The sequence below is a fragment of the Elgaria multicarinata genome, chromosome 12 (assembly GCF_023053635.1).
Source record: "Elgaria multicarinata webbii isolate HBS135686 ecotype San Diego chromosome 12, rElgMul1.1.pri, whole genome shotgun sequence".
Lineage (NCBI taxonomy): Eukaryota > Metazoa > Chordata > Lepidosauria > Squamata > Anguidae > Elgaria > Elgaria multicarinata.
The window spans coordinates 6,320,085-6,344,067 of NC_086182.1; the positions used below are offsets into that span (position 1 = coordinate 6,320,085).

At 47.0% G+C, this 23,983-nt stretch overlaps 1 protein-coding gene across 2 annotated transcripts in view; it reads right to left on the reverse strand.

The window, feature by feature from the left end:
- The window catches only part of LMAN2L (lectin, mannose binding 2 like), a 31,871-nt gene extending 11,660 nt beyond the window's left edge, over positions 1-20,211 (reverse strand). The window contains exons 1-5 of one of the 2 annotated variants that reach the window (XM_063139250.1): positions 20,102-20,211; positions 18,768-18,886; positions 12,594-12,711; positions 10,917-10,999; positions 27-188 (exon numbers count right to left, since the gene is read on the reverse strand). In XM_063139250.1, the coding sequence (XP_062995320.1) occupies positions 27-188; positions 10,917-10,999; positions 12,594-12,711; positions 18,768-18,886; positions 20,102-20,150 (531 nt within the window). In that variant the 5' untranslated portion in view covers positions 20,151-20,211. Of the gene's footprint in view, positions 1-26; positions 189-5,171; positions 5,205-10,916; positions 11,000-12,593; positions 12,712-18,767; positions 18,925-20,101 lie in introns of those variants that run through there. The other variant, XM_063139251.1, reaches the window with a different exon arrangement.
- Positions 20,212-23,983: the final 3,772 nt, after the last annotated feature.

Consider the following 23,983-nt stretch of genomic DNA (forward strand, 5'->3'; position numbering starts at 1 on the left):
AGGAACGCAGAGAAACAGACACTCACGGTAAGCCTCCTCTTCACATAGCGGATCACCAGGAAAGTGTCATGGTTCAGGTTGCGCACCATTGCCGTGCACCCGCCTAGTTCAGTGGGCCTCCCATCCCTGTCGTGGTCATAGGCCAGGGAGCCATTGCTCACCATGGTGGAGACGTATGGGAAAACACGCTGGAGGGGAAGACAGGGACACAGGTCAGCTGGCTATTTTCTTGTCGCTCCTTCAGAGGCCCGACATCCATCAATTGGGGGACCGAGGGCGAAGATGCATGCAGGACAGAAACGGAACTCCAGACAAGCATCAGCAGGGTGATGACCGACTCTTGAGAAGCAAGCAGCCCAGCCAGAGCATCGCCCAGCCCAGACACCCGCTTGGCAGGAAGGCTAACAACCAGAAGATGCTCAGGAGCTCTGTGGGATGGGCAGCTTTGAGGGGTGGGGAAAGAGAGTCAGAAGAGGGCCTTTTCAGTGGTGACCCCCCAATTATGGAATGATCTCCCTGACGAGGCTCGCCTGGCACCAACATTGTTATCTTTTCGGCGCCAGGTCAAGACCTTTCTCTTCTCCCAGGCAGTTAACAGCATTTAACAACACGTGCTAAGTTTGTTTGTTCTTTAATGGGCCCCAGAACTGTGGTTGTTTAAAATGGATACTGTTTTATACTGTTGTTTTTATATTTTTGATGGTTTTAAATTTTGTATACTTTTTAACGTCCACTGATTTTAACTTTTGTAAACCGCCCAGAGAGCTTCAGCTATGGGGCGGTATATAAATTTAATAAATAAATAAATAAATATTCCCCACGTGACTTTGGGACTCCTTAACCAAGTGCAGGCCAACGTATTTCACAGCTCTGGAGCACAGCCAGACAACGGCATGGGGTTTGCCTGAAATGCAAAAAACATTCTCCTTTTCAAAAAATGCCCGTTTGTTCCCTTCCTAGCAAAACCAGCTGAATTGCTTACTGCACTGTGATTCAGGTTTGGCAGGACTTTCAAAGGGGGGGGAATCTCTTTGGACGGTGGATTTGTCCCACAGGTTGCCAACTGACCATCCCTGCGTCTGACTGTGCCACAATACACAGGCTTGCAAGTGGCTAAGCGGGTGACAAAGTGCCACACATCAAAACCTGGCAGGAAAGGGAGCATTTTGAACCACTCAGACCTATTTCATCTAGCCTTGAGCCTCCTGTCAAATTCGTGCACTACAGGGGAGCACAGGGAAGGAAGGAGGGGTAGCAACAGCATCTTATCAGCGCCAGGAAGAAGTGGGGTAATAGGTAGAGGCGTTCCACTAGCACAGCAACATGGGCAGAGGGCTGGGCTCAGCTCATTCTCTCCAGCCCCACGGCCTTCCCAGAGGAAGCAAGGCCCCTTGCCAGGAAAGCCAAAGCCGCGGCTGAAACGCAAGCCCTTCGCTGCCTTGCCACGTTCCTTTTTGAAGCACCCAACAGGTGAGGCTTGTGCCAATGAAATTATTTTACAGATCCCTTGCCCTCTTGTAATGCATTGCAGTAACTTACAATATTTTATTATTTGGGCTGAGTGCTCTGTGTAAACCACAACTCTGCATGAGCATAGAAACACATTCATGTCTCTGTTTGAACTATTTTTATGCTGCTCCTCAGCCAGAAAAGCCCCAGAGTGGTTTACGTATAATCAACTAGACAAGACAGCCTCTGGCCATGGACTTGCACACTAAAAACACACAACACACAAGGAAAAGGGGTCAGGGAGGGAAAGGTGGGGGGAATGTAGTCTGGCACAGAATTCAGTCTTCCCAAGAATGCCAGCTTTCGTTCCTAATTTTTTTTTTTAAAAAAAAAAGGTTTCTAACCCATATTTTTGTGAAAATATGCTTGAAAGCATATGGGAATTGTCCTTCCCTGTCTGTCCAGTAGCATCTGATATGTCAGAAGTACCCAGCCTCTAAAACAGGAGATTCTATTTCGCTGTTGTGGCTGACAACTGTTACCCAGAGGACCTTTTCTTCCGACTGTGGAATGGCCTGCTGGGCCGGGGGAGATGCATCAACTTAACTCTCTCTCCAAGTTTAAGACAGCTATAAAAACTAGCTTCTTCCAGCAGGCCTACCCAGATGAATTTTAAACCAATAATTTTAAGATGTCTTATTATTTTGATATTGTATTAATCTTATATGCTTTAAATTAATTTTATGCATTTGATTTAGATTGTATTGTTGTACTAATGTTCTTCCCCGCCTCGATCCAAAGGGAGAGGCAGGTAGTAATAATAATAATAATAGCCACCTACGTTGCTAGGCCTCTCCTCCTCCCCCTCCATGAATTTGTCTAAGCTCTTTCTAGAATCATAGAATCATAGAATAGCAGAGTTGGAAGGGGCCTACAAGGCCATCGAGTCCAACCCCCTGCTCCATGCAGGAATCCACCCTGAAGCATCCCTGACAGAGGGTTGTCCAGCTGCCTCTTGAAGGCCTCCAGTGTGGGAGAGCCCACAACCTCCCTAGGTCACTGGTTCCATTGTCGTACTGCTCTAACAGGAAGTTTTTCCTGATGTCCAGCTGGAATCTGGCTTCCTATAACTGGAGCCCGTTATTCCGTGTCCTGCACTCTGGGAGGATCGAGAAGAGATCCTGGCCCTCCGCTGTGTGACAACCTTTTAAGTATTTGAAGAGTGCTCTCATGTCTCCCCTCAATCTTCTCTTCTCTAGGCTAAACATGCCCAGTTCTTTCAGTCTCTCTTCATAGGGCTTTGTTTCCAGACCTAAAGCCACCTATTTATTTATTTATTTATTACATTTTTATACCGCCCAATAGCTGAAGTTCTCTCCTAAGCCGATGGACGTTGTGGTCTGACTCAACATGTCGCCTTTTACGGTCTTATGAAGCATCGTAAGGAAGCAAGAGCCCCGCTGAACCGGACCCCAGGCCCATCCAATCCAGCGCTCTGTTTCCAGTGGGCAGCCAGATGCTCGTGGAAAGCCCACAAGCAGGCCATGCACACAGCAGCGCCCTCCTGTCCCCCCACAACTGGTGCGCATTGGGCAGACTGCCTGATGCCGGAGGGAACGTTTCCCCATCGTGAAAGCTTTGTCCTCCGCAAACTGTGGCCATGACTACATCTTATAGTAGCAAATCCCACAGGTTAACTACACGCTAGGTCATTACACACTTCCTGTTGCCTGCCCTAAATCTCCCACGGTTCAGTGTCCTGGGATGAGCCATTGGTGTCTAGTGTTGTGAAAGAGGGGAGCAAAACCTTAGCTACCCACTTTCTCCACAGTTTGCATCCCTGCAGACGCCTCCCTCCCCTCCCACATGCCTTTTCCCCCCTCTAAACTAAAATATCCCACATTTCCCAACCATTCCCTCATAGGGAATTGCTTCAGCATCGTAGCCATAGCGGCTGCCCTTTTCTGCACCTTTCCCAGCTCGGCCATATCCTCTTCGAGGCGTGACCATCAGAACTGTACACGGTTGTCCAAGCGAGGTTGCACCATAGATTTGTACAAAGGCATTCTGGTATCAGTTTAATTGTCGGTTCTTTCCCGAACGATCCGACAGGAAATTTGCCTTTCTCTCCAGCAGCCTTAGGCTGGAGCAGTGTTTGCATCAAGCTCTTCACCACAACCCCGAGATCCCCTTCTCCGCTCAGTCCCCACCAGCTCAGACCCCATCAGTGCAGATGAAAGATGGCGCGTTGGCTGCAGGGTGCATCAGTTTACACTTGCTTCCATCTCAATGCCCACTTTCCCCCCTTTTGGAGTTCTCCGCTGACCCTTTCTGTTTCAACTACCCTAAATAAGTTGGGTACGAGCAGCAAACGTGATGCTCTCACTGCTCACCCTTCACTCGAGCATTTGCCTGTCCTGAACAACGAAATGGATGGGCAAGAGGCAGTGGAGGCTGGTGCCTCGGATGTCAGTGGGGCGGTGAATCCTCTCCGGGTTTTATTTATTATTTATTTATTTATTTATTATTACATTTCTATACCGCCCAATAGCCGAAGCTCTCTGGGCGGTTCACAAAAATTAAAAACATTCAAAGTATAAAATAACAGCATAAAACCATAATATAAAATACAATATAAAAGCTCAACCAGATAAAAACAGCAGCAATGCCAAATTACAAATTTAAAACACCAAGTTAAAATTTATTTATAGACTGTTAAAATGCTGGGAGAATAAAAAGCTCTTCACCTGGCGTCTAAAAGCATATAACGCAGGTGCCAAGCGAACCTCCTTAGGGAGCTCATTCCACAGCCGGGGGGGCCACAGCAGAGAAGGCCCTCCTCCTGGTAGCCACCTGCCTCACTTCCTTTGGCAGGGGCTCGTGGAGAAGGACCCCTGAGGATGACCTTAGGGTTCGGGCAGGTACATATGGGAGGAGGCATTCCTTCAGTTAGTCAGAACTCTAAGGAGCCTATCCAGAGTTCTGACTGAAAGCCAAAGAGGATTCACCGCCCCACTGACATCAGAGCCACCAGCCTCTACGGCCTAATAGCCATCCAGTTCATTTCCTCCCTGCCCAGTTCTTATGCTGTAACAAGGAGAAAGATCTCTGAATCTCCAACACTTTCAGTTGCTTTCCGGGGGAGGGGGCACTTCCCCCTCAGAACACATACAGCCCGGTCCCTTTTGGACCCTACATGTGGTCACTGTACTCCTGCGAATCAGCTTGCCTGGCTTTTGGAAGAAAGCGGTCCATCCATAGAATTCCTCCATTTTAATCAGCCTGAGTTCACCTCAGACCACTGTCTCCTTCGTACAGATTATAAACTCTGGCCTGGAGTTTGCGATTTGCTCAAGGCCAAATCGAGGCGTCTGAGTCAGGTGGGGGGGGGAATGTGAATCCAGTCCTCCCTAGGCTCCAAAACCACTGCCTTGAAAAGAGCCCTACAAGAAGCAGGCAGAAGAGAGAAAGAGAAACGATGTCCCAACCACTTCCCAAATGACAGAGCTGAATTGGGCAGCCGGCAAGGGGCGGGGCGTGAGGTGGGGGCGGAGGCTGGCGAAGAACAGAGCCACAAAAAGCAGTCTGGCAAAGCAGGCTACTGCTCAATAGCTCCCCCCCCCCCAGCTCCAAGCACTGCAGTTCCCTTACCCAGAAAGCTTGCAGACATATTTAAAAGAGGGGGAAAGGGAAGAAAAGGGAAGGGAAGCATCGTCAAGTACCTGGTTTCCTGAAGAATACCTCTTCTTCTGCGCCTGGGAATCCAGAGCGGTGATTGCAAAGCAGAGGAGAGAGGGAGGGGACAGAAGCAAGAAACAGTCACACACAACAGGCAGTTTAAGGACTGATCTGGGGATGGGGAAGGAAGGGAAAGCCCACCCACCCACCCCAAAAACATCTCTCTTGGATAATATTGGGGAAAGGACTGGCAGCAATTCATACACTTGGAACGCAGGGCTGGGGTGGGTCTAAGAACAACTCTAAAGGAACTCCAGGACAGCAGAGATTATGAGGAAAGAGAGCCCACCAGCCATGCCCTCTTGCCTGCTTTAACACCCCACCCCCCCGGGGTTAGGCTGCAAGAACTGCCATACTCTTTGTGCAATCACTCCCAGACTGTGTGCCGAGAGAAATACGTTCAATCAGGCAGCCAAGCGCACCTGCAAGCCCAGAAATTCAACCACAGAGACAGCTCCCTGTGTGTGATGTCCTGCTCTGGCTTTGCCTTCCTCCAGTCAACCTCTTACCAGCCATAGGCTGTTTCCCCTGCAACTGGATCAGTCTAATTATTTTTAAACACGGAAAAGCAGCAAAGTGACCCAGCCTAGGAGGACACTTCTCATTGCATCTCTGCATGAGTCACTGCTCTTGGTTTCAAGGCACGATCAGATCAGTTACTCACACAGAGGGCAAAGATATGGACAAAAATTAATACAAAAGAAAATGTAACACAAAATAAATAAAGTAACAATAATTTTTACATAGGAGCACTTGTGGTTCCAAATTTTACATCCAATGAATTATTAGAATAGTGCTTTCTTTCAAGTGGCCAGATGCGTTTTGACCAGGAAGTCGTCTTCAGTGGCCAAATGTCTAGGCTTGTATGTGCCTAAGAATTTTATCAAATGGGCCTGAATCCTAAGGCTTGTTACACGGTACGCTACAGTTGAGGCTTGACTGCAATTGACATGTTTTACTTGTGCATGCTGATGATTTGACTTGGGAAGGACATAAAGCAGTCCGCCCCATTTGATAAAATTCTTAGGCACATACAAGCCTAGACATTTGGCCACTGAAGACGACTTCCTGGTCGAAATGCATCTGGCCGCTTGAAAAAGAAGCACTATGCTAATAATTCATTGGATGTAAAATTTGGAACCACAAGTGCTCCTATGTAAAAAAAAAAAATGTTGTTTTTAATTTATTTGTTTTGTATTACATTTTGTACATATCTTTGCCCTTAACTGTTGTTGGCCCAGCAACACTGGGACAGGGCTCACAGTTCCACACCCTACTATAAGGGTTATGTGTGACTTCATAGAATCATAGACTAGCAGAGTTGGAAGGGGCCTACAAGGCCATTGAGTCCAACCCCCTGCTCAATGCAAGAATCCACCCTAAAGCATCCCTGACAGATGGTTGTCCACTTCAGGAAGGCTGTCCAATACTTGGGAAACTCTAGAGGTGGCAAACTACACGGGGCGTTGTGGATCACTGCTTGTGGAGGCTGGTTGTGGACGGAGAGTGGATCCCAAACCAAGGGCCACATTTCAATCAGTCCTCAACTTCCTCTTCCATCCAGCCCAGCTCCTCTGCCCGACCACCTCAAAAGCACACCGCCTGCTACAATCCAGACTATCATTTATGTCGTATATACATCTATACCTAATAAAAACGTTAGCCAGGTGCTCCTGCAGGGCTATCACCAGATTCTCAAAAGGGGAGGTTGCTATTGCTTACTGAAAACTACATCCGGCTTCTCGTGGAATCTAGTGAAAACCGTCAATCGGTTACGTTTGAGAAGGGCGTGCAAGTAGAGCCATTTGGAATTCGCATCGGGGACGCCAACAAAAGCAAAGTGCAAAATGGTATTAGCAAACCAGGGCAAATATAAGCTAGTGGCAGCAAAGCGCAGCAAGGCTGATGCTGTTGTGGGCTTTTAAAAAAAAAATTAAAAAATAAAAGACATGGATCTACAGAGGCTGGATGGTAAATTTTACCTCCTCTTGTAAGCTGGCCTGGGTTGCTGTTTGAAGTTGAAAGCCGGGGGCAGATGTTATAAGTGTGCTATGGACCTACTCCGTTCGGCCAAAAGGGATATTCACAGGTTCGCACAGGGAGGGCGGACTCGTAAGCCCATGATCCCATTCCGGCCCCCAGAGCAGTTTCATCGTAAGCCAATGTGGAAGCGTAGCATCCCAGAAATGGATTTTGATCCTTTAGGGCACAATCCTATACATGTTTAGTCAGAAAAAAAGGCCTACAACTTCCAGCATGCCCCAGCCACTGCCTCACTTCCCAACGTTGCTGGCTGGGGCATGCTGGGATTTGTAGGCCTTTTTTTCCCATCTAAACATGCACAGGATTGCGCCTTTAGTAACGTGAAGGATGGGATGGGGCTAAAAGTGTTATATGCTTGCAGGCCTCGGACGGCTGATTGAAAAATAAAATGGCTCCCCAGCAGTTAGAATACAGGATTGGGCCGAAGCACCCAGAGAAGGCGTGGGAACAGAGCCCGGTTAGGAGGCAGGCGAAGGGGTGGGATACTCTACCAAGGCCACGAGAGAAAGAGCAGAGAGACAGTGGCAAAGAAGAGTATTTCCAGGCACAGGTAAATCAGTTAGATCAAAGCCAGGAAGAAACCTCTCCATCCACGGTGGTGGTGGGGAGATAACAGATCCTACGGCAGGGGAGGAGTTGAGAGGGGAAGGAGCAGAGAATGACGGACCCAAAGATCATCTGTCGGGGATGCTTTAGGGTGGATTCCTGCATTGAGCAGGGGGTTGGACTCGATGGCCTTGTAGGCCCCTTCCAACTCTGCTATTCTATGATTCTATGATCAGATGGCAGGGGAGGAGGAAACAGCAACGTTGGGGAGTGAGACGGTCTAAAATGTTGGCCGCTCAAAGGGAGAAGCGCTGGTCTCAAGTTTCCTATTACTGGAGGCGCCGGTTTCGTTGCAACATCCCAGCATTGCGCCTTCAACAAAGGGAGATTCTTGGAGTCTAATTAGCATTGTGCGAAGCTGACTTTGCTCTGCGGTGCTGGATGAACAGCTGTTGATTTGGCGGTGCTTTTGCATAACAAAAGCTATCTACCAAGAGAACATCTTCCTTGTGTGACTGCAAACACATCTGGAGGCTTGGCACTAGACGTTGGCAACGGTCGGGTAATAATCAACTCGACCGTACTTTATCTATGGGGTACTCCCACTCACAACATGATAATAATCAACCGTGGTGTAGATTAGGATCAGTGTTGAGTTGACTATTAGTCCACGCTGAGTTGACTCGCTCATCCCCGCCTTCTCTCCCCCCTCAGTGCTTCCACCAGTATCCCATCAGCCATTGCTGCTGAAAATCTACCCTGCCAGCTGGACTAGAGCGGCAGCCACCGCTTTGACCGCTCTTGCCTTGCAACTCCGTGGCTGACAAAATAACCAAGGGTGGCCGAGGAAATAACCAACGGCGCCCTCTGCACAACACAATAACCAATGGTGGTTCAAATAGCCAACTCTGCACAGGGTTGGTGATTTGCGTTGGGTATTTCGGTCAAATAAGCAACCATTGGTTAAAAACCTCCCTCCACACAACTCAATAATCCATGGTGGGTTAAATAACCAACCGTCGACTATTTGAACCACCATTGGTTATCGTAGAATCATAGAATAGCAGAGTTGGAAAGGGCCTACAAGGTCATCGAGTCCAACCCCTGCTCAATGCAGGAATCCACCCTAAAGCATCCCTGACGGATGGTTGTCCAGCTGCCTCTTGAAGGCCTCTAGTGTGAGAGAGCCCACAACCTCCCTAGGTAACTGATTCCATTGTCGTACTGCTCTAACAGTGTTGCCTGAACCCAGTCACTAACAGACCAACTCTACACCCATCATGGCATTTAACAATCAACAGCCAACGTTATGTTCAGGACATCATTGCATATACAGTCAACACCACAGGGGCATGATTGCTTGCAGCCCATCAACTTGGGGATTCTCCTCCCTTGCCAAAGCATCTCTGGAAGCCATGTCAAGATGTTATTGACTCAAATAGGCCTTTGATGCTCAGGGGGAGAGAAGGACACAAGTTGGGAAGAAGATAGCATTACCCACCCAAGAACTTGGAATGGGGCAAGCTATTTGTTCAATTGTTTTCCTATTTAAATCGACTATCCTTGTTCTGGAACAAGGACAGCAGACTCAACATCTCACATCACACCTGTACACAACTCTTGGAGACCACTTTACCCAGGCAGTGGAAGCAAAGGGGTAAAGGTTCACTGAACTATGTAACTTTTAGAATGCAGATGGGGATCCAATGTTTGATACCTGCACAGGAAGACTCTCTGCTAATGCAAAAGACAGGATCTCTGGGAGAAAGGTAGGCTGAACCCATCGTCCTCACTGTCTATGTGCAGGGAGATTCTCCAAAGGAATGTTGGAGGCTAGCTTTCAACCCACCATATTGGAAACAAAGCTATTGAGGTAGGTAGGTAGGTGTGTGTGTGTTTTAGTTCCAAGCGGATAACCAGGCATCTGGGATCCAGCAGTGTTTGATTGAAATCTGATTCCCTGCACACGGATCGTACAATACCACGCTGCTTGCAAGTGCATACGAAGAGCATATATGCAACCATATCAGTAGGGCCAATTGCATGGGTTTTCCCCACATGAATAGGACTTCGCGTGGATTTTTCCAATTCATCCCACCAATGCCAAACCAGCTCAGTGTGCACATGTGAAAAGAGCAAAAACCGCACGGCTACACATCCACAGAAGCAGAGCCAAAAGCTGATGGCAGGGGCCTAGAATGGCTAGCCAGACAGTGTGAGATTTACAGACAAAAATGAGTATTAAGATCTAAATTGGAGATTAAGCTTCAGAAACATTATTCATGGTTGTGAAAACCTAAAAGGCAGAGATCCTTCAAGCAGGATGTCATTTGGAGCATCAGACAGGAGCTCCTGAATTCTGACTCAGCAACACCAATGAAAATCAGGAACGATAGTCACATGCAAGACAAAGTTCTTTTAAATTTCAAATGAGCAATCTGTGTTCTGGTGTTGGGAATGCATATCAGACTGACACTGTACACACACACACACACACATGTCCACAGAGGCTGCTAACACTGGCACCATCACCATAGAGGGGGAGAGAAGGCCTACAGGGACCACGGGGTCCTGTAATTTAATACAAATTTTAAGCAGCTGGTTTTTAAAAGAAAAGCTAAAGGCAGCAGTTCATGCCTGGGTTCTGGAAGGTGTGCTAATGGGCCAGCCATGTTTTCAGAAAATTGGCTTCCCAAGAAGCTCCAGCAAGGTTCAAAAGTGTATAGACTATCGAGGACCCAAACGCCTGACCACAGTTTCCAACAAGTGGTAGTGTGGCTTCAGTGCCCTAACCCCTTCCCACGATTAGTAAAAATAGAATAACTTGTGAAAAAATGAACGGCACATTCATTCAACTGGCAAAATTGGTGGAAGCTGCAGAATTCAGGACAAAAATCTAGACTGCGCTAACGATTTAGAATCCTGCATTTGGGCAGAGTACATACATCACTCGCCATTGGTGGCTAATTTTATTTCGTTCATGGCCAATGACCGATGCAGGACTCACTGGAAGCAGACCTGGCCCCTAAAAAGGCTCCTTTATGGGTTTCCAACAGGCAGGCAAGGACATTGCAAAGGCCCGATCCCACCTCCCAAACAACGCTCCCACTGCTTACACAGCTACTCCGAGGCCACCTTACCTCCTGTTGCTTCTCCTCATTTGGGTAGGTGTCTACAAACACTCCCAGCCCTAGAAAGTTATCCTTGCTCCCGAAGACAGGCCCTAGAACAGATTTCACTATGTTCACAATGGGCTACTACTGGCAGCTGGTTTTCTAGCGTTCTTATTCCACACTTGTGGAAAAGTAGAGGTCGACGATTCTCTACGGCATGGGCGCCCACCCCACCCCAGCTACAAAAACCTGGCTTCCACGTTACACAACGTTTTCAGAGGAGGATATTCCCGGGCACCCAACAGCACAGCACGCCTCACCTTTGGAGCTTCCGGGGAAGCACGTTTGCTGCCAGGAGAGGATTTCTAGACCGAAGTCTAAGGTAGAGAAGTGAAAGAGACACGCATCTCTGTTTAAGAGCCACCATAATCATGGTTGACGCCAGTGGTGGCTACACCAAGGATCAGCAGCCCCTGGGGAAACCCAACATGACAGGGCGTGCTAGAACCAAGCGCACACGCTCCATAACTGAGGGCCATTCTTTGCTAGTTGGCTGCCACGTAACCACTCAGAGGAGAGGGAGTCAACACACACTCTGGGGCCCCTGACCACTGCCTAGAAGGGTAGGCAGCCAGGGGCCCTCCAGGTGTTTTGGACTACAGCTCCCACAATCCCCAACCACTGGCCACGCTGCCTAGGGGTCATGGTCATTGTAGTTGAAAGCATCTTCGATGGCGCCAGGCGGCTTACCCTGGCCTAGAGAGTAGAGTGGCCCACAAGACGACAGCACAGCCTCTCCTCTTCAAAGTTCTCTCTAAATCAGACTTCAGATTAAATAAATACGTACCCTAGGTATTGGATTCCTAGTTCCTTGAGGGCCTATCTAGATACCCCATTAAAGAGATAGCATGAGCACACCTAAATGCTGGGGAGTGGAGAGAGAGGGCTGGCAGGCCACTCAGGGCCAAAACGACTCGCCGTGTGGCCTGATGCAAAGCAAAGGATTCCCCCCCCCCTCACATTTTAAAAATCACTAGCTTAGAACGAGGTTCTGAAACATTGGGATGGGACCTCCAGTGATACCCCAGTGCACTTCCAGATTCATCCCCCCCCCCCCAATACAAAGAAAACAGAACTGAAGAGCTGGACGTTCCTTTGACGCTTCTGCTACATGCTGAAGAGGCAACTCACTTTCCCATTTCGGTTTCACCATTTCACCAAACCAGCTTGCCTCTTCAGCAGTGCAAGCGGCAGCTGCAGCAGAAAACATCAGAAGAACCCCTCAGCTGGGCGCACATGGAGCCTTGGACTGCACTGACAAGGGTTTTTTTAATTCAGAAGCATTTTAAGTATCTTCTCTCACACTGGGTTTAGTGGTAAAAAACAAAACAAACAAAACCCCCAACGGTCTGCAAAGAGCAAAGTAGAATTGTGATCATGCATTCAACTAAATTATAAGAACCTCTATTTGAAGCCGTCCTTCGCTTGCTCCTCACTGGCTATTTCAGGTGACTCCTGCTGCCTTACAGTCAGGAGAAAAAGCAGCTGGCCATAGAAAACAGAAAATACATTCCAATGCACCGCAAGCTGATCTGACTATCTGAGACCAAGGACAGGGGGATAGCAGGTGGGGCCCCTGCAACGTAACCGTATGCATCGGGCCCCTTGGTTTGGGATTTGGCAAAGCACGCGGGAGCCTTTTACCTGGCTGCATTCGCTCCTTTGTGTACCAGATGGCAAAGCCGTCTCCATTCAGGTTCTTCTTCCCCTGCCCGTGGATTTTGAAGTGCACTTGCATCTCCCAGTCTCTCAAGTAACAAGGCTGTTGAAAGGGAAAAGGGGAAACAGGAGGAGAGAGAATGTTTGTGAGTCGTGTCCATTCCAATACCTTCCACAAAAGGGTAAAAAGTGAAAACTTAGGCCTCGTTTACGCTACAAACGTAAAGTGGTTTTAAAGCAAGATCGTGGCTCAGTTCAAGCAACACACTTCTCAACGGTGCTTTTAGAACTCCACGGTGGAGTTTTTACACCCCTGTCGAGAAATGTGTTGTCTGGCAGGAAAACTCCACGCACAATATCCACGCTATGCAGAGGACAGTTCCTGCACAGCCATTGTGTGGCAGGCTCCGTGAAGTTCCCCGTTGCGTTGAGTTGACTTTTCCCACTGGCCACCGAGTTTTCTGGCAAGAGTGGCGAAAGGAAGGAGTGCCGCTCTAGGAGAGCCACCGGGATCGTTTTTTCGCAGCAATGGCTGATGGGATACCATCGGGAGGACCGGGGGAGGAGACAGGGATTGTCAATCAAACACTGCGCTGAATTTTACTCAACTCCACAGTCGCCCAGAGTCACACGATGGTGGAGTTAGAACATGTTGTGTGGGGAGCACCTCTGAAAACGTCAACCGCTGAGTGGCATTTTCACACTGCGTTGACTAACGTGATGTCCGAACTGAGCCTCTGCCTCTGCTCTGTAACAGACATGGTTTCCCACAAGGAAATGGAGCCTTCCAATGATGCTTTTTACTACACAGAGAGAGGTGACACCAGCAGTGCGCATGGCCCTTGACAGTACAAGAGGCCAGGTCCCTGCCCCAAAGAAATTACAATATAAAATTACAACATAAGAGGCAGCTGGACAAGCATCTGTCAGGGATGCTTTAGGGTGGATTCCTGCATGGAGCAGGGGGTTGGACTTGATGGCCTTGTAGGCCCCTTCCAACTCTGCTATTCTATGATTCTATGAACCTTGTGCCCTTCAAATGTCTTGGATTACGATTCCCATCATTCCCAGCCAGTGTGGCCATTTTGGGGGAAGGCTGCATTATAGTACAGTTAAAGCTGCTTGCATTGTGTTTCCTGAAAGGCTTGGTGGAACCTACGAATAGGCTGCTGCAATGCTCATTGGTTGCAAGCAGCAGAAAGCACCAGCATTCCCAAAACCCAACAGCAAAGGGCAGCACTTTTCTGATTCCTCTTGCCAACTGAGCTATATTTAGGACCCAAGACAAAGTAATGAATCCCAGCTGGCATAATCAAGCTAGGGGGAGCTGTACACAGATATCAAAACAAAACAGCTGGTATCCATTTAATGGGGTGGAGAGAGCATCTCTATCATGATGAATGAGCTCACCCCCCAAGGTAAAGACCCTAAAATCAGTCTAGCATATTACCTGGATATTAAAGCCCATTAACGAAGCTGACATCCAACGCAAATGTCAAGCCTCCTCCCTTCAACTAGTATATTAAAACACCTAGCCACAAAATACCAGCTCAAACTGGACATCTTTGCAATGCATCTGACCAACCTTGAGGTTTGGCCAAAAAGAAAGAAAGGAGGGAGCCAGCCATGCATAGAATCATGGAATCGTAGAGCTGGAAGGGGCCTACAAGGTCCTCGAGTCCAACCCCCTGCTCAATGCAGGAATCCACCCTAAAGAATCCCTGACAGATGGTTGCCCAGCTGCCTCTTGAAGGCCTCTAGTGTGGGAGAGCCCACAACCTCCCTAGGTAGCTGGTTCCATTGTCGTACTGCTCTAACAGTCAGGAAGTTTTTCCTGATGTCCATTAAAACACTGCATGCGAATGATACAACCGAGGATGCATTCGGACAGTCTGAATAGCTGTGATGGACTTCAAGGAAAAACTGCTTGATTTATGCAGGGCCCAAGCCCTTCAGGGTGCAAGCCTATGCATGTTTGGACAGAAAGAAAGACCTACAACTCTCAGCATGCCCCATCACCTCCTGGACTCTTGCTACTAAAGATACAATTTATTAAGTTCATCACTTGCAGCACCTTGAAGACTAACAAGCTTATTATGGCAGAAGCATTTGTGGCCAGAACCCCCTTCATTAGATGCATGGAATGGCTGAAGGGGGGGAAAAGAAAAGTGTCACTAATGAGGTCAGAGGGGATAGAAGTGCAAGAAATACAGACCGTGATAATTACATTAAAGCTCAGATGTATGTAAAATAATCAGAGACAATGTAGTGTTGATAATTAACTTATCTCCAGATAATCTCATTTTCAGTGAGATTAAAAGGCCACAATCTTGATTAAAGCTACAGGAGACAGAATTGAACTTCTTTAGTAGTGTTCTCTCAGCATTATCACGCTGATAGTGGACTGTTCTGTTTAAATTTTAAATGTATGTATTTGCTGTGAGATTAAAATAGTTTCTACTAATATTATTTTATTGTAATAAGTATAGTTATACCTAAATTTGATATACTGTTTGTATCAGTTTTCTTAAACTTACTTTGTTTTGAGAGAAGAAAGCCAGTGGAATTGCCTTCCATTGCAAGGCAATTTCTTTTGGCCAATGTTTTCCTAAGAAAAATACTCCCTATAATCATCTCTAGTTTCCCCACACAAACATTCATTCATAGACACATCTTAACAAAAAGGGAAAACAAAGCACTGAGATCACCACATTAAAATGATGTAATGCCCAGAATCTTATACCTGTAGATCTTCCCTTAGGAAATACATTGGGGGGGAGAGAGAGAGAAGAAGAAAAAAGAAAGATCACTACAACCAACGCAGTTATGCAACTGAAAAGAGAAGTTTGATTTAAAAAGCTAGCCCATTTTGTGACCTATTTACTCTCATGATACAATAGCTAGCAACTAGAGATCCAAAGTCCAGAAAGCTTTAATTCTGAATTGGTAACATCTCAAGGCCAGAAGGCCATCAGTCAACATTAAGAATTCCAGAGGGGGGGTGACTGTGTTAACTCCGAAAGTTTCTCTTCTGGTGCATACAAAGAGAGATGCATGGCTTTTTAAAAAAATTACAGCCGGTGCAATTCCTCATATATGCAAACCATGAAATGCAAAACTACTTTGTTATTCTACATGATCCCTTGCAAACAATGTCACAAGGCACCCTACGCTGCACATGAATTCAGTCTTGGCAAGTGATGAAGTATCGTAAGAACACAAGTTACCATTTCTAGTAAAAAGGACCTTTCATGCTTGCTCTATTTTAAGAGAAGATTCTATTGGATAAAGCAAACAATATAAATTAATCACTGCATCTTTGTCCTAGGCTTAAAGAGTCTTATGATTTGCAAAATGCATTCGGCAGAAGAATACATGGTCAGAACCTCTGAAGGAAACAACTAGGATGTGCAGCTGAAGACATAAATTAAGGAACAAAGGCAGTAAATCAATGAGAATCACTCAACCCTCCAACAGCATCAATAGCAACAAAACCAGAAGCAAAAAGGGAACAGCTCAAGAGTTTATTACAAAAAAATTGTTGCTTTTTAAAAATAGATATTCAAGATGATGTACAGAAATTAAAAGAACATACAAAAACATACACATTAATGAACAATAGGGAAAGAATTAAAAACAAACAGAACGAACCAAAGAGAACTGCAGCGCAAACTTAACAGCGGAAAGAAACCAGTCTAAAAACTCCTAAAATTAGTCAACAATTAAAGCAGCAAGGAGAAGCAGGGGATAAAATAAGGCCTCTCACAAGAAAATGTTTTTAACAAGGTTAGGGAACCTGACAAAACTCTCAAGGGGAGGTATTCCACAGAGTGGGTGCCACTTCTATGAGGTTGGCTGTCTGGTTTCTGCTCTCATTTCTTTCTGCTAGCACATTACAGCTTCTTCACCCTACCCACCCCCACTTTCAGAAGGTTCCCCCTCCCCGCTCTCTCTTTTGCTGCTGTTGACAAATTTTAAGGGCAGGCTGGTAAAACCAAATTGTGACAACAAGGGAACACGTAGCAATGTCACAACTGCAGATGTTACAGTGTGGGGAGAGCATATGGGTGAAAAACCTCGCAGCTAACATCAGAGCGTTTAAAGCTTTAAAATGTGAATAAGCAGCACCGTAAATTGGGCCTAGAAACTAATAAGAGATTTAGCAAACATGAACAGAAATTGGGGTCAAGTGCTCACTGCAACTTGACCCAGCCAGGAGTTAAGCTGCATAAAACTGCACTATCTAAGGTTTCTAAACCAGCCTTCCCCAACCTGGTGCCCTGCAGGTGTGTCAGATTACAACTCATGGGAGGGCACCAGGGTGGGGGAGGCTAAGCTAACTGCCCTCTGGGGTGGTTCCATGTTCTCACATGTGTCCAGATTTTGCATGCTCATGAGATTTGGACTAGCAAGCAATGCCTTTCTGGTTATGGAAAACTGGCACATCAGCAGGTGCTCAGCTCCAGAAACACATTAGAGACACGACGGGCAGCAAATGTTTAGAAGCAAGCTCAATTCATGTTTCAGCTGGGAGAAAGTTCATTATGAACAGCACAGGAACTTCCTTGATGGGCACAGTTGGGCAGAATGGCAAGGGGCTGATGGGAGTTGTAGTCCAAAACAGTTTGCTATAAACAGAGCTGCAGTATGCTATGAGCTGAGCAACAAACCAATTCATCTTGTACTTGAACTACACATCTTATATTTAAACTTCTACTTTGATTATGCGCAAATTAGACAGAATCTAGTATCCTTTTCCTGGAAGGCTGACTCTGCTATAAGAATACTTAACATTTGTATAGCATTTTCAGCCTTTAAACCGTTTCACCTACACTTTTCTTACTGCAACAACTGTATAAGGTTAGTCAGTATTATGCCAATATTGCAGATGAAGGAGCTGAGAGAGAAAGGAGGTTGCCTAGGGCCATCTAGTGAATTCATGGCAAAAGTGAGATTTGAATTAGGGACCTCACAAGCTGAATATGAGCCAACAGTGTGATGTGGCTGCAAAAAAAAAAGCAAATGCTATTTTGGGTTGCATTAATAGGAATATAGCTTCCAAATCACGCAAGGTACTTGTTCGCCTCTATCCGGCACTGTTAGGTCTCATCTTGAGTACTGTGTCTAGTTCTGGGCACCGCACTTCAAGAAGGATGCAGACAAGCTGGAGAGAGTTCAGAGAAGGGCAACGAGGATGATTAGGGGTCTGGAAACAACTGGGCATGTTTAGCCTGGAGAAGAGAAGGCTGAGAGGAGACTTGATAGCACGCTTCAAGTCCTTAAAAAGGTGTCACACAGAGGAGGGCCAGAATCTCTTCTTGATCCTCCCAGAGTGCAGGACATGGAATAATGGGCTCAAGTTACAGGAAACCAGATTCTGGCTGGACATCAGGAAAAACGTACTGACTGTTAGAGCAGTACGACAATGGAACCAATTAATTAGGGAGGTTGTGAGCTCTCCCAACTAGAGGCCTTCAAGCTGCAGCTGGACAGCCATCTGTCAGGGATGCTTTAAGGTAGATTCCAGCATTGAGCAGAGGGTTGGACTCAATGGCCTTAGAGGACCCTTCCAACTCTACTATTCTACATTTTGCAGCTCGTCTGTACCTTCCAAGCCAAAGGTTGAACAATATGTAATTGCAAAAGCCACATCAGAAATGAGAAGAGAATATAGTACTGCGTTTCATCCAAAGAAACATTCAAACTGCAGCATTTAAAGCGTTTGTGGTTAACTGATGGGTCAGGACCCCTTTCTGCAACACTGCGTGAGCTAAGGTGAGTGGCCCACCCTTGGGCCAAAGGCGAGTCCTGGATCTGAAATGGTTGAGAACTGTTTATTTAAACATATGCAGAGTCCCCCCGACCAGGACTTATAAATTGCCATCAGAAAACCTACATTTATACACTCCAGAACCCAAAGGGAATCAGAAACTGTTTGTTTCATTTCACTAAGGTAACCATCCTATTTTCTTGCACGTGGGATGGTCTTTGCAAGCCTTAATTCCCATAGGAATTTCGCTATCATGTTATAAATTGCCTCACCCTTCAAGCACCTTGGTTTCAGATAGGGTAACATCCAAAGTTACAAACCAATTATTTCTGCCGTAATGAAGCCCCAGAGCTCACCCACAGGCAATCAGAGGGAAGCTTGAGTCTTACCACCCTGTTCCAGACAGCACCCTGCTTGCTCTGAATATCCGGAGTGAGGCGTACAAACTGAGTCATCACCATGGCGTTGCCCATAAGTTCCCACAAAGAGGAGCTGGAAGATCCTACACCTGAAAAGTAGGAAGAACACTTAAAGCAGATCCCTTGCAAAGGTCAAGCCAGGTCCCAATCCATCACCATATTTTAGCACAGCGTTCCCCACCACGGCAGCCTCCAGATAAGTTGGCAGGGAGATTGTGGGAGTTGCAGTTCAACGTAACTGGAGGGCATTAGGCCAGGGGAGGCAGTGCTAGCACAACGCAGGAACAGGACCCAGAACGGAGCTACACAACTGTGCAAGAAGGGCTATAAAGAGCACAGCCAGATTGATTTCACAGTGAGTGGTGGACGTTCACTTCCACAGGGAGAAGTAAAAGGCTTCATTTGGGGACAACGGAGGCAGCAAGAGCAAAACGGCTCCTTTGCCCCTAATCTGGTTAGCCCAGGCCTCGCCAAACAGGTACAACGAGTCTCTACCTGCAGACATGCACTGCAATCCCACACCTAACCATGCCAGGATACAAACCCTCCCTCCACACACGCACACACTGCCACAATGAAAGGCATTTTGCTAGTTGCTTTTGGCTGCCAAGCGGATTCACTCACGCCTCAAATCGTCCAGACCTTTTTCTCCCCAACCTCCTCTTGGCGCTTCCTGCAGCCAGAGCACCTGTACCCACAATATCCTCCTTCCCATCAAATCCAAGCCTAGGCATGTGCGCACTCACGGACACTCTGGTTTCCACCTGGACTCAGTTACAACACACCCACCCACAGCTCTTCTGCACCCTGAACAGCTGCATAGGTAGCAATGCCACAGCTTTTCCTTTTCAGGACAAACCCTTGCAAGGCAGGGCTTCACCTGTTGGATTCCTTCCTGGCTTGCCGCTGTTCATGGCACAGGAGGTTACTCCCGTCCTTAAGCAGGGCACCATCATTTTTAACATTTGCATGACAGGCAGGCATTTAACAGGCAAAGCATTTTCCGCATAAAGATGCAGCATAGAGGGTAAACAACTATTCAGTGCCAACCGCTTTTTAACAGCCAGGGATCCAACAGGTAGAACCTTCCCTCCCCACCTCTATGCTTACAGGGGCAACTTAGGGGGGAGCCTTCACGGCTCTTGTACCATGACAGGCAGAGCCCAACAGGTGAAGCTCTTCCTAGTTCTGTGCTGGGAAAAGCTTCACCGGGTGGATTTCTGCCTGCCGTGCAAACCTTTCAAAGTAAGGCACTGAGAGGAGCCCGGTGAGGGAAAAGAGACCCGCCGCCGCCTCCCACTCACCCTGGTAGGGCTTGGTGAGCGAGTGCTCCCGCTTCAGGTGCTCCTCCATCTGTTCGGCCTGGGCCCCGCAGCGGAGGAGCAGCCACAAGCAGAGCAACAGCGGCCCCGCTCCGCACCGGCAGCCCCGCCTGGAGGCCGCCTCTGCCGCCATCTTCCCCCCTCCGCCAGCCCCGACTGCGCTCCCAAGCGCCCCCTGACGCCTCTCATAGACTAGAGCGGACGCTGCTTCCATTGGCTCGTCCTCTAGGCACCGCCTATTTCCGCCTTCCGTGCGCGCTTCCATTGGCTGAAGGTCACGACGGCCCACTAAGGCGGGAGGGAGCGACGCGAAATGTCAACGCCTGCTGAAGGCCTTTCCCGTAAAGCATTCTGGGAAATGCAGTTCGTGGCTATGTTGCCGCCTTAAAGGAACATACCTCCATTTCCACGCCAGGGGCGCCAAAGATGCTCAGCGTAGCTTGGTTGGGTTTCTGTCGTTCCCACAAGCTTTTCTGTCCCGTGGCCAGAATACGTGAGGATCTGGGGATTGTGGCAGAGATAGCATTGAAGGGCCAACATGAAATTCAAGTTATTTACAGGCAGCCCAATCCTATACATCTTTATTTGGGAGTAAGTCCCACTGACTTAAATGGAGCTTTACCCGCAAGGAGCCGCGGATAGGACTGCAGCCTCAACGTCTTCGACGATTTTATCAGAACTATTTTAACCTAATAGCAAATGCCTGCTACCAGTCGAAGCCAACCCAAGCCAGGGCATTCGTACCCGATTGGCCAAAATGCCGAAGGGCAGAAGCAGAGCTACAATTTATTTATTTATTTATTTATTTATTACACTTATATACCGCTCCCATAGCCAGGGCTCTCTGGGCGGTTTACAGAAATTCTAAAATTGAGGTAAAAACAAGTATACAAAATTTAAAACTCTAAAACACAGTACATACACACATAAAGCATCAAAAACCGATTAAAAACTAAACATGTGGGTGATTAGGATTTATTATTGATTTATTATTGATTTATTTCAGCAATATTTATCCCGCCCTTTAACCAAAAAGGCTCTCTAGGCGGCTTACAAAAATATTTCTTAAGACAGTCCCTGCCCGCAGGCTTACAATCTAAAAAAAAATGACACAAAAGGAGAGGGGATTTGGGGGGGGGGGGAGCAAATTCAGTCACTAGATTCTTGGTTGCAAAGTTCAGCAGTGACAGTTGATAACAGGAGAGAGGGGGCTCTCAGCTGGAGCTGGACCCAGGCAGGCACAATGGAGAGATACCTGGCTGCTGCTGCTTCCCTCCCCCACTGATGCAATCCTATGCACGCACACAAACGTAATTAACAGTGCAATATACATATCTACGCAAAAATAAGTCCCACTAGTCTAGGTTGGTGGCTTCAATTTCGGTGGGGCCACGAAATGCATTCTGGGTTTCAGTCTAGGGCAGCCTTTCTCAACCTGGGGAGCTGGCTGGGGCATTCTGGGAGATGCAGTCCAACACATCTGGAGTGCCCCAGGTTGAGAACCCTGGTCTAGGGTGACCATATGAAAAGGAGGACCAGGCTCCTGTATCTTTAACAGTTGCATAGAAAAGGGAATTTCTTCAGGTGTTATTTGTATATATGGGGAACCTGCTGAAATTTCCTCTTCATCACAACAGTTAAAGCTGCAGGTGCCTTGTCCTCTTTAAAATCTGGTCACTTTAGTATAGCTCCTGCACCTTTAACAGTTGTGATGAAGAGGGAATTTCACCAGGTTCTCCATATATATAAATGACACCTGCTGAAATTCCCTTTCCTATGCAACTGTTAAAGATGCAGGAGCCCTGTCCTCCTTTTCATATGGTCACCCTATTTCAGTCAGAACCCTAAAGCAGCTCTCCAAGGCACCGAAACTATTTGGGATACCGGGTCCAGCACCTTGGACAGCTCCTTTAGAATTCTGGCTGGTTCTAACTAAAACCCGGAATGGATTCACAGCCCTTCTGAAATCAGAGCCACCAGCCTCCACTGAAGCACAACGGTAGTTACTTTCATCTGACAGGTGTGTATAGGAGTGCGGCCTCAATTGCACTGAATTCTATGTGGCTGACTTCTGAATCAGAATTGGAACCAAACGTTTTGTTATCTGTTCCAGGAAAGCGCCATCCAATCCATATGTTCCAAATGGCCGGGACTTCCTGCAGAAAACTGCTACAACAATATATCTTTTATTTCTCACGGGTGTCCTTACCCAGATGCTTTCAACAGGCTTCTAATCTCAGAATCATGGATTTCCGAGCAGATGTATACATTCTTTACATATCTTTTGATTAGTAGGGACAATGGCGTCCTCTGCCATCCCCCACAGACTCCCCTGTATGGATTTCCCCCGTGACACACACAGAAAGATAGAGAGAGAGATACAGATGGATCAATGCAGCTGCTTGCATTTTGGGACTCTCCTTGGCGCGTGGCTATGCTGTGTGCCTGCACTTCGAAATGTACCACTTCCACCCTATCTACAATGGCTCAGAAACGTTGGCATTTTCTCCAGGAATAGGACTGACAGTGTATATTTACAGAGATGGTTGCCTCTAACAACATGTGGTCATAGGGTGGTGATAGCATTGCCACAACAGTCAGGCCATGTTTTGTCCCAATATGTTGGCTAATGTATTAGCTACATTGGTAACACAGTAGCCAAGAGCACCAAAGGAGCAATTGCCTCATATATATTGGTTTGTTTGTTTCATTTCTATACCGCCCAATAGCCAAAGCTCTCTGGGCAATTCACAAAATTAAAACCACAAGGTATAGCATAAACTATAAAATATGGAAGCTTATATAACCACAATATAAATTTACAACCAGAACAAAAGACAGCAGCAATGCAGAGATTTAAAATGCAGATTTAATACAGCAGAGCTAAAAACAGTCCAAGACATGTTGGTGCCTGAGGTAAAGAAATGACAATGGCACACCAGCCTCACGCTGCCCTGCAACTTACATAGAGCCCGATCCGTGGGGGCATTCTCCTGCGCACACAGCTGAAAGGAGCAGGACCTGTGCAAAAGGTGCCCTTGCACACGTCCCAATAATTTCAATGAGGTTCCCATGGATCAGATCTCTGCTGCCTATAATGTCACCCCAAACCATCTCTGATTCGTTGGCTGAGTTCCAGAATGTATTTCCACTGGCACTAGAGGCCATTCGGTTCAAAGAATGTTCCCACCAGTGAAGGGGAGGATTCGACTTTCAGGTATTTCCCCTTCAGCTGTAGCTCATTCAGCATCCCATATTCCTAGAATATAGTACAGAACAGTGGAGGCTGGTGATTCTGATGTCAGTGGGGCGGTGAATTGCTCCAGGTTTCAGTCAGAACTCTAAAGGAGTTCTGACTGAAACCCAAAGTGGATTCACTACCCCCACTGACATTGGATCTTGAATAACTCTGGATGGTTCTGACTGAAACCCGGAGCAGATTCACCACCCCATAGACATCAGAGGCACCAGCCTCCATTGCTACAGAGAATTCTGGAAGGAGCCCTTCCTTTCATAGAAGCCTCGCTAGGATACAAACAATTATCTGCATTTCAAAAGAAAAAAATATACTAGCCTCGCTATTTTGTTTAAAAATCAGGCTTCGCCCAAAATTTCAGTGTTATTCTCATAGCCTGCATTTCTATTTCTCTTCATTTTCTTATGACAAGTAATCTTTCTCTAAATATCTACGGTGACTCCAAAAACGTTCAATATGATCTCATTGTCGTTAACAGAAACTGTTAAGTTGCTGCAATTTTTTAAAAAAATATTTTTCAATGGCCATTTAATGCTGGCGGGAAATGAAGTCCAAGATTATTTCTGCAATTACTGTGCTCAAAGTGGGTTCACAATAGATACAAAAAC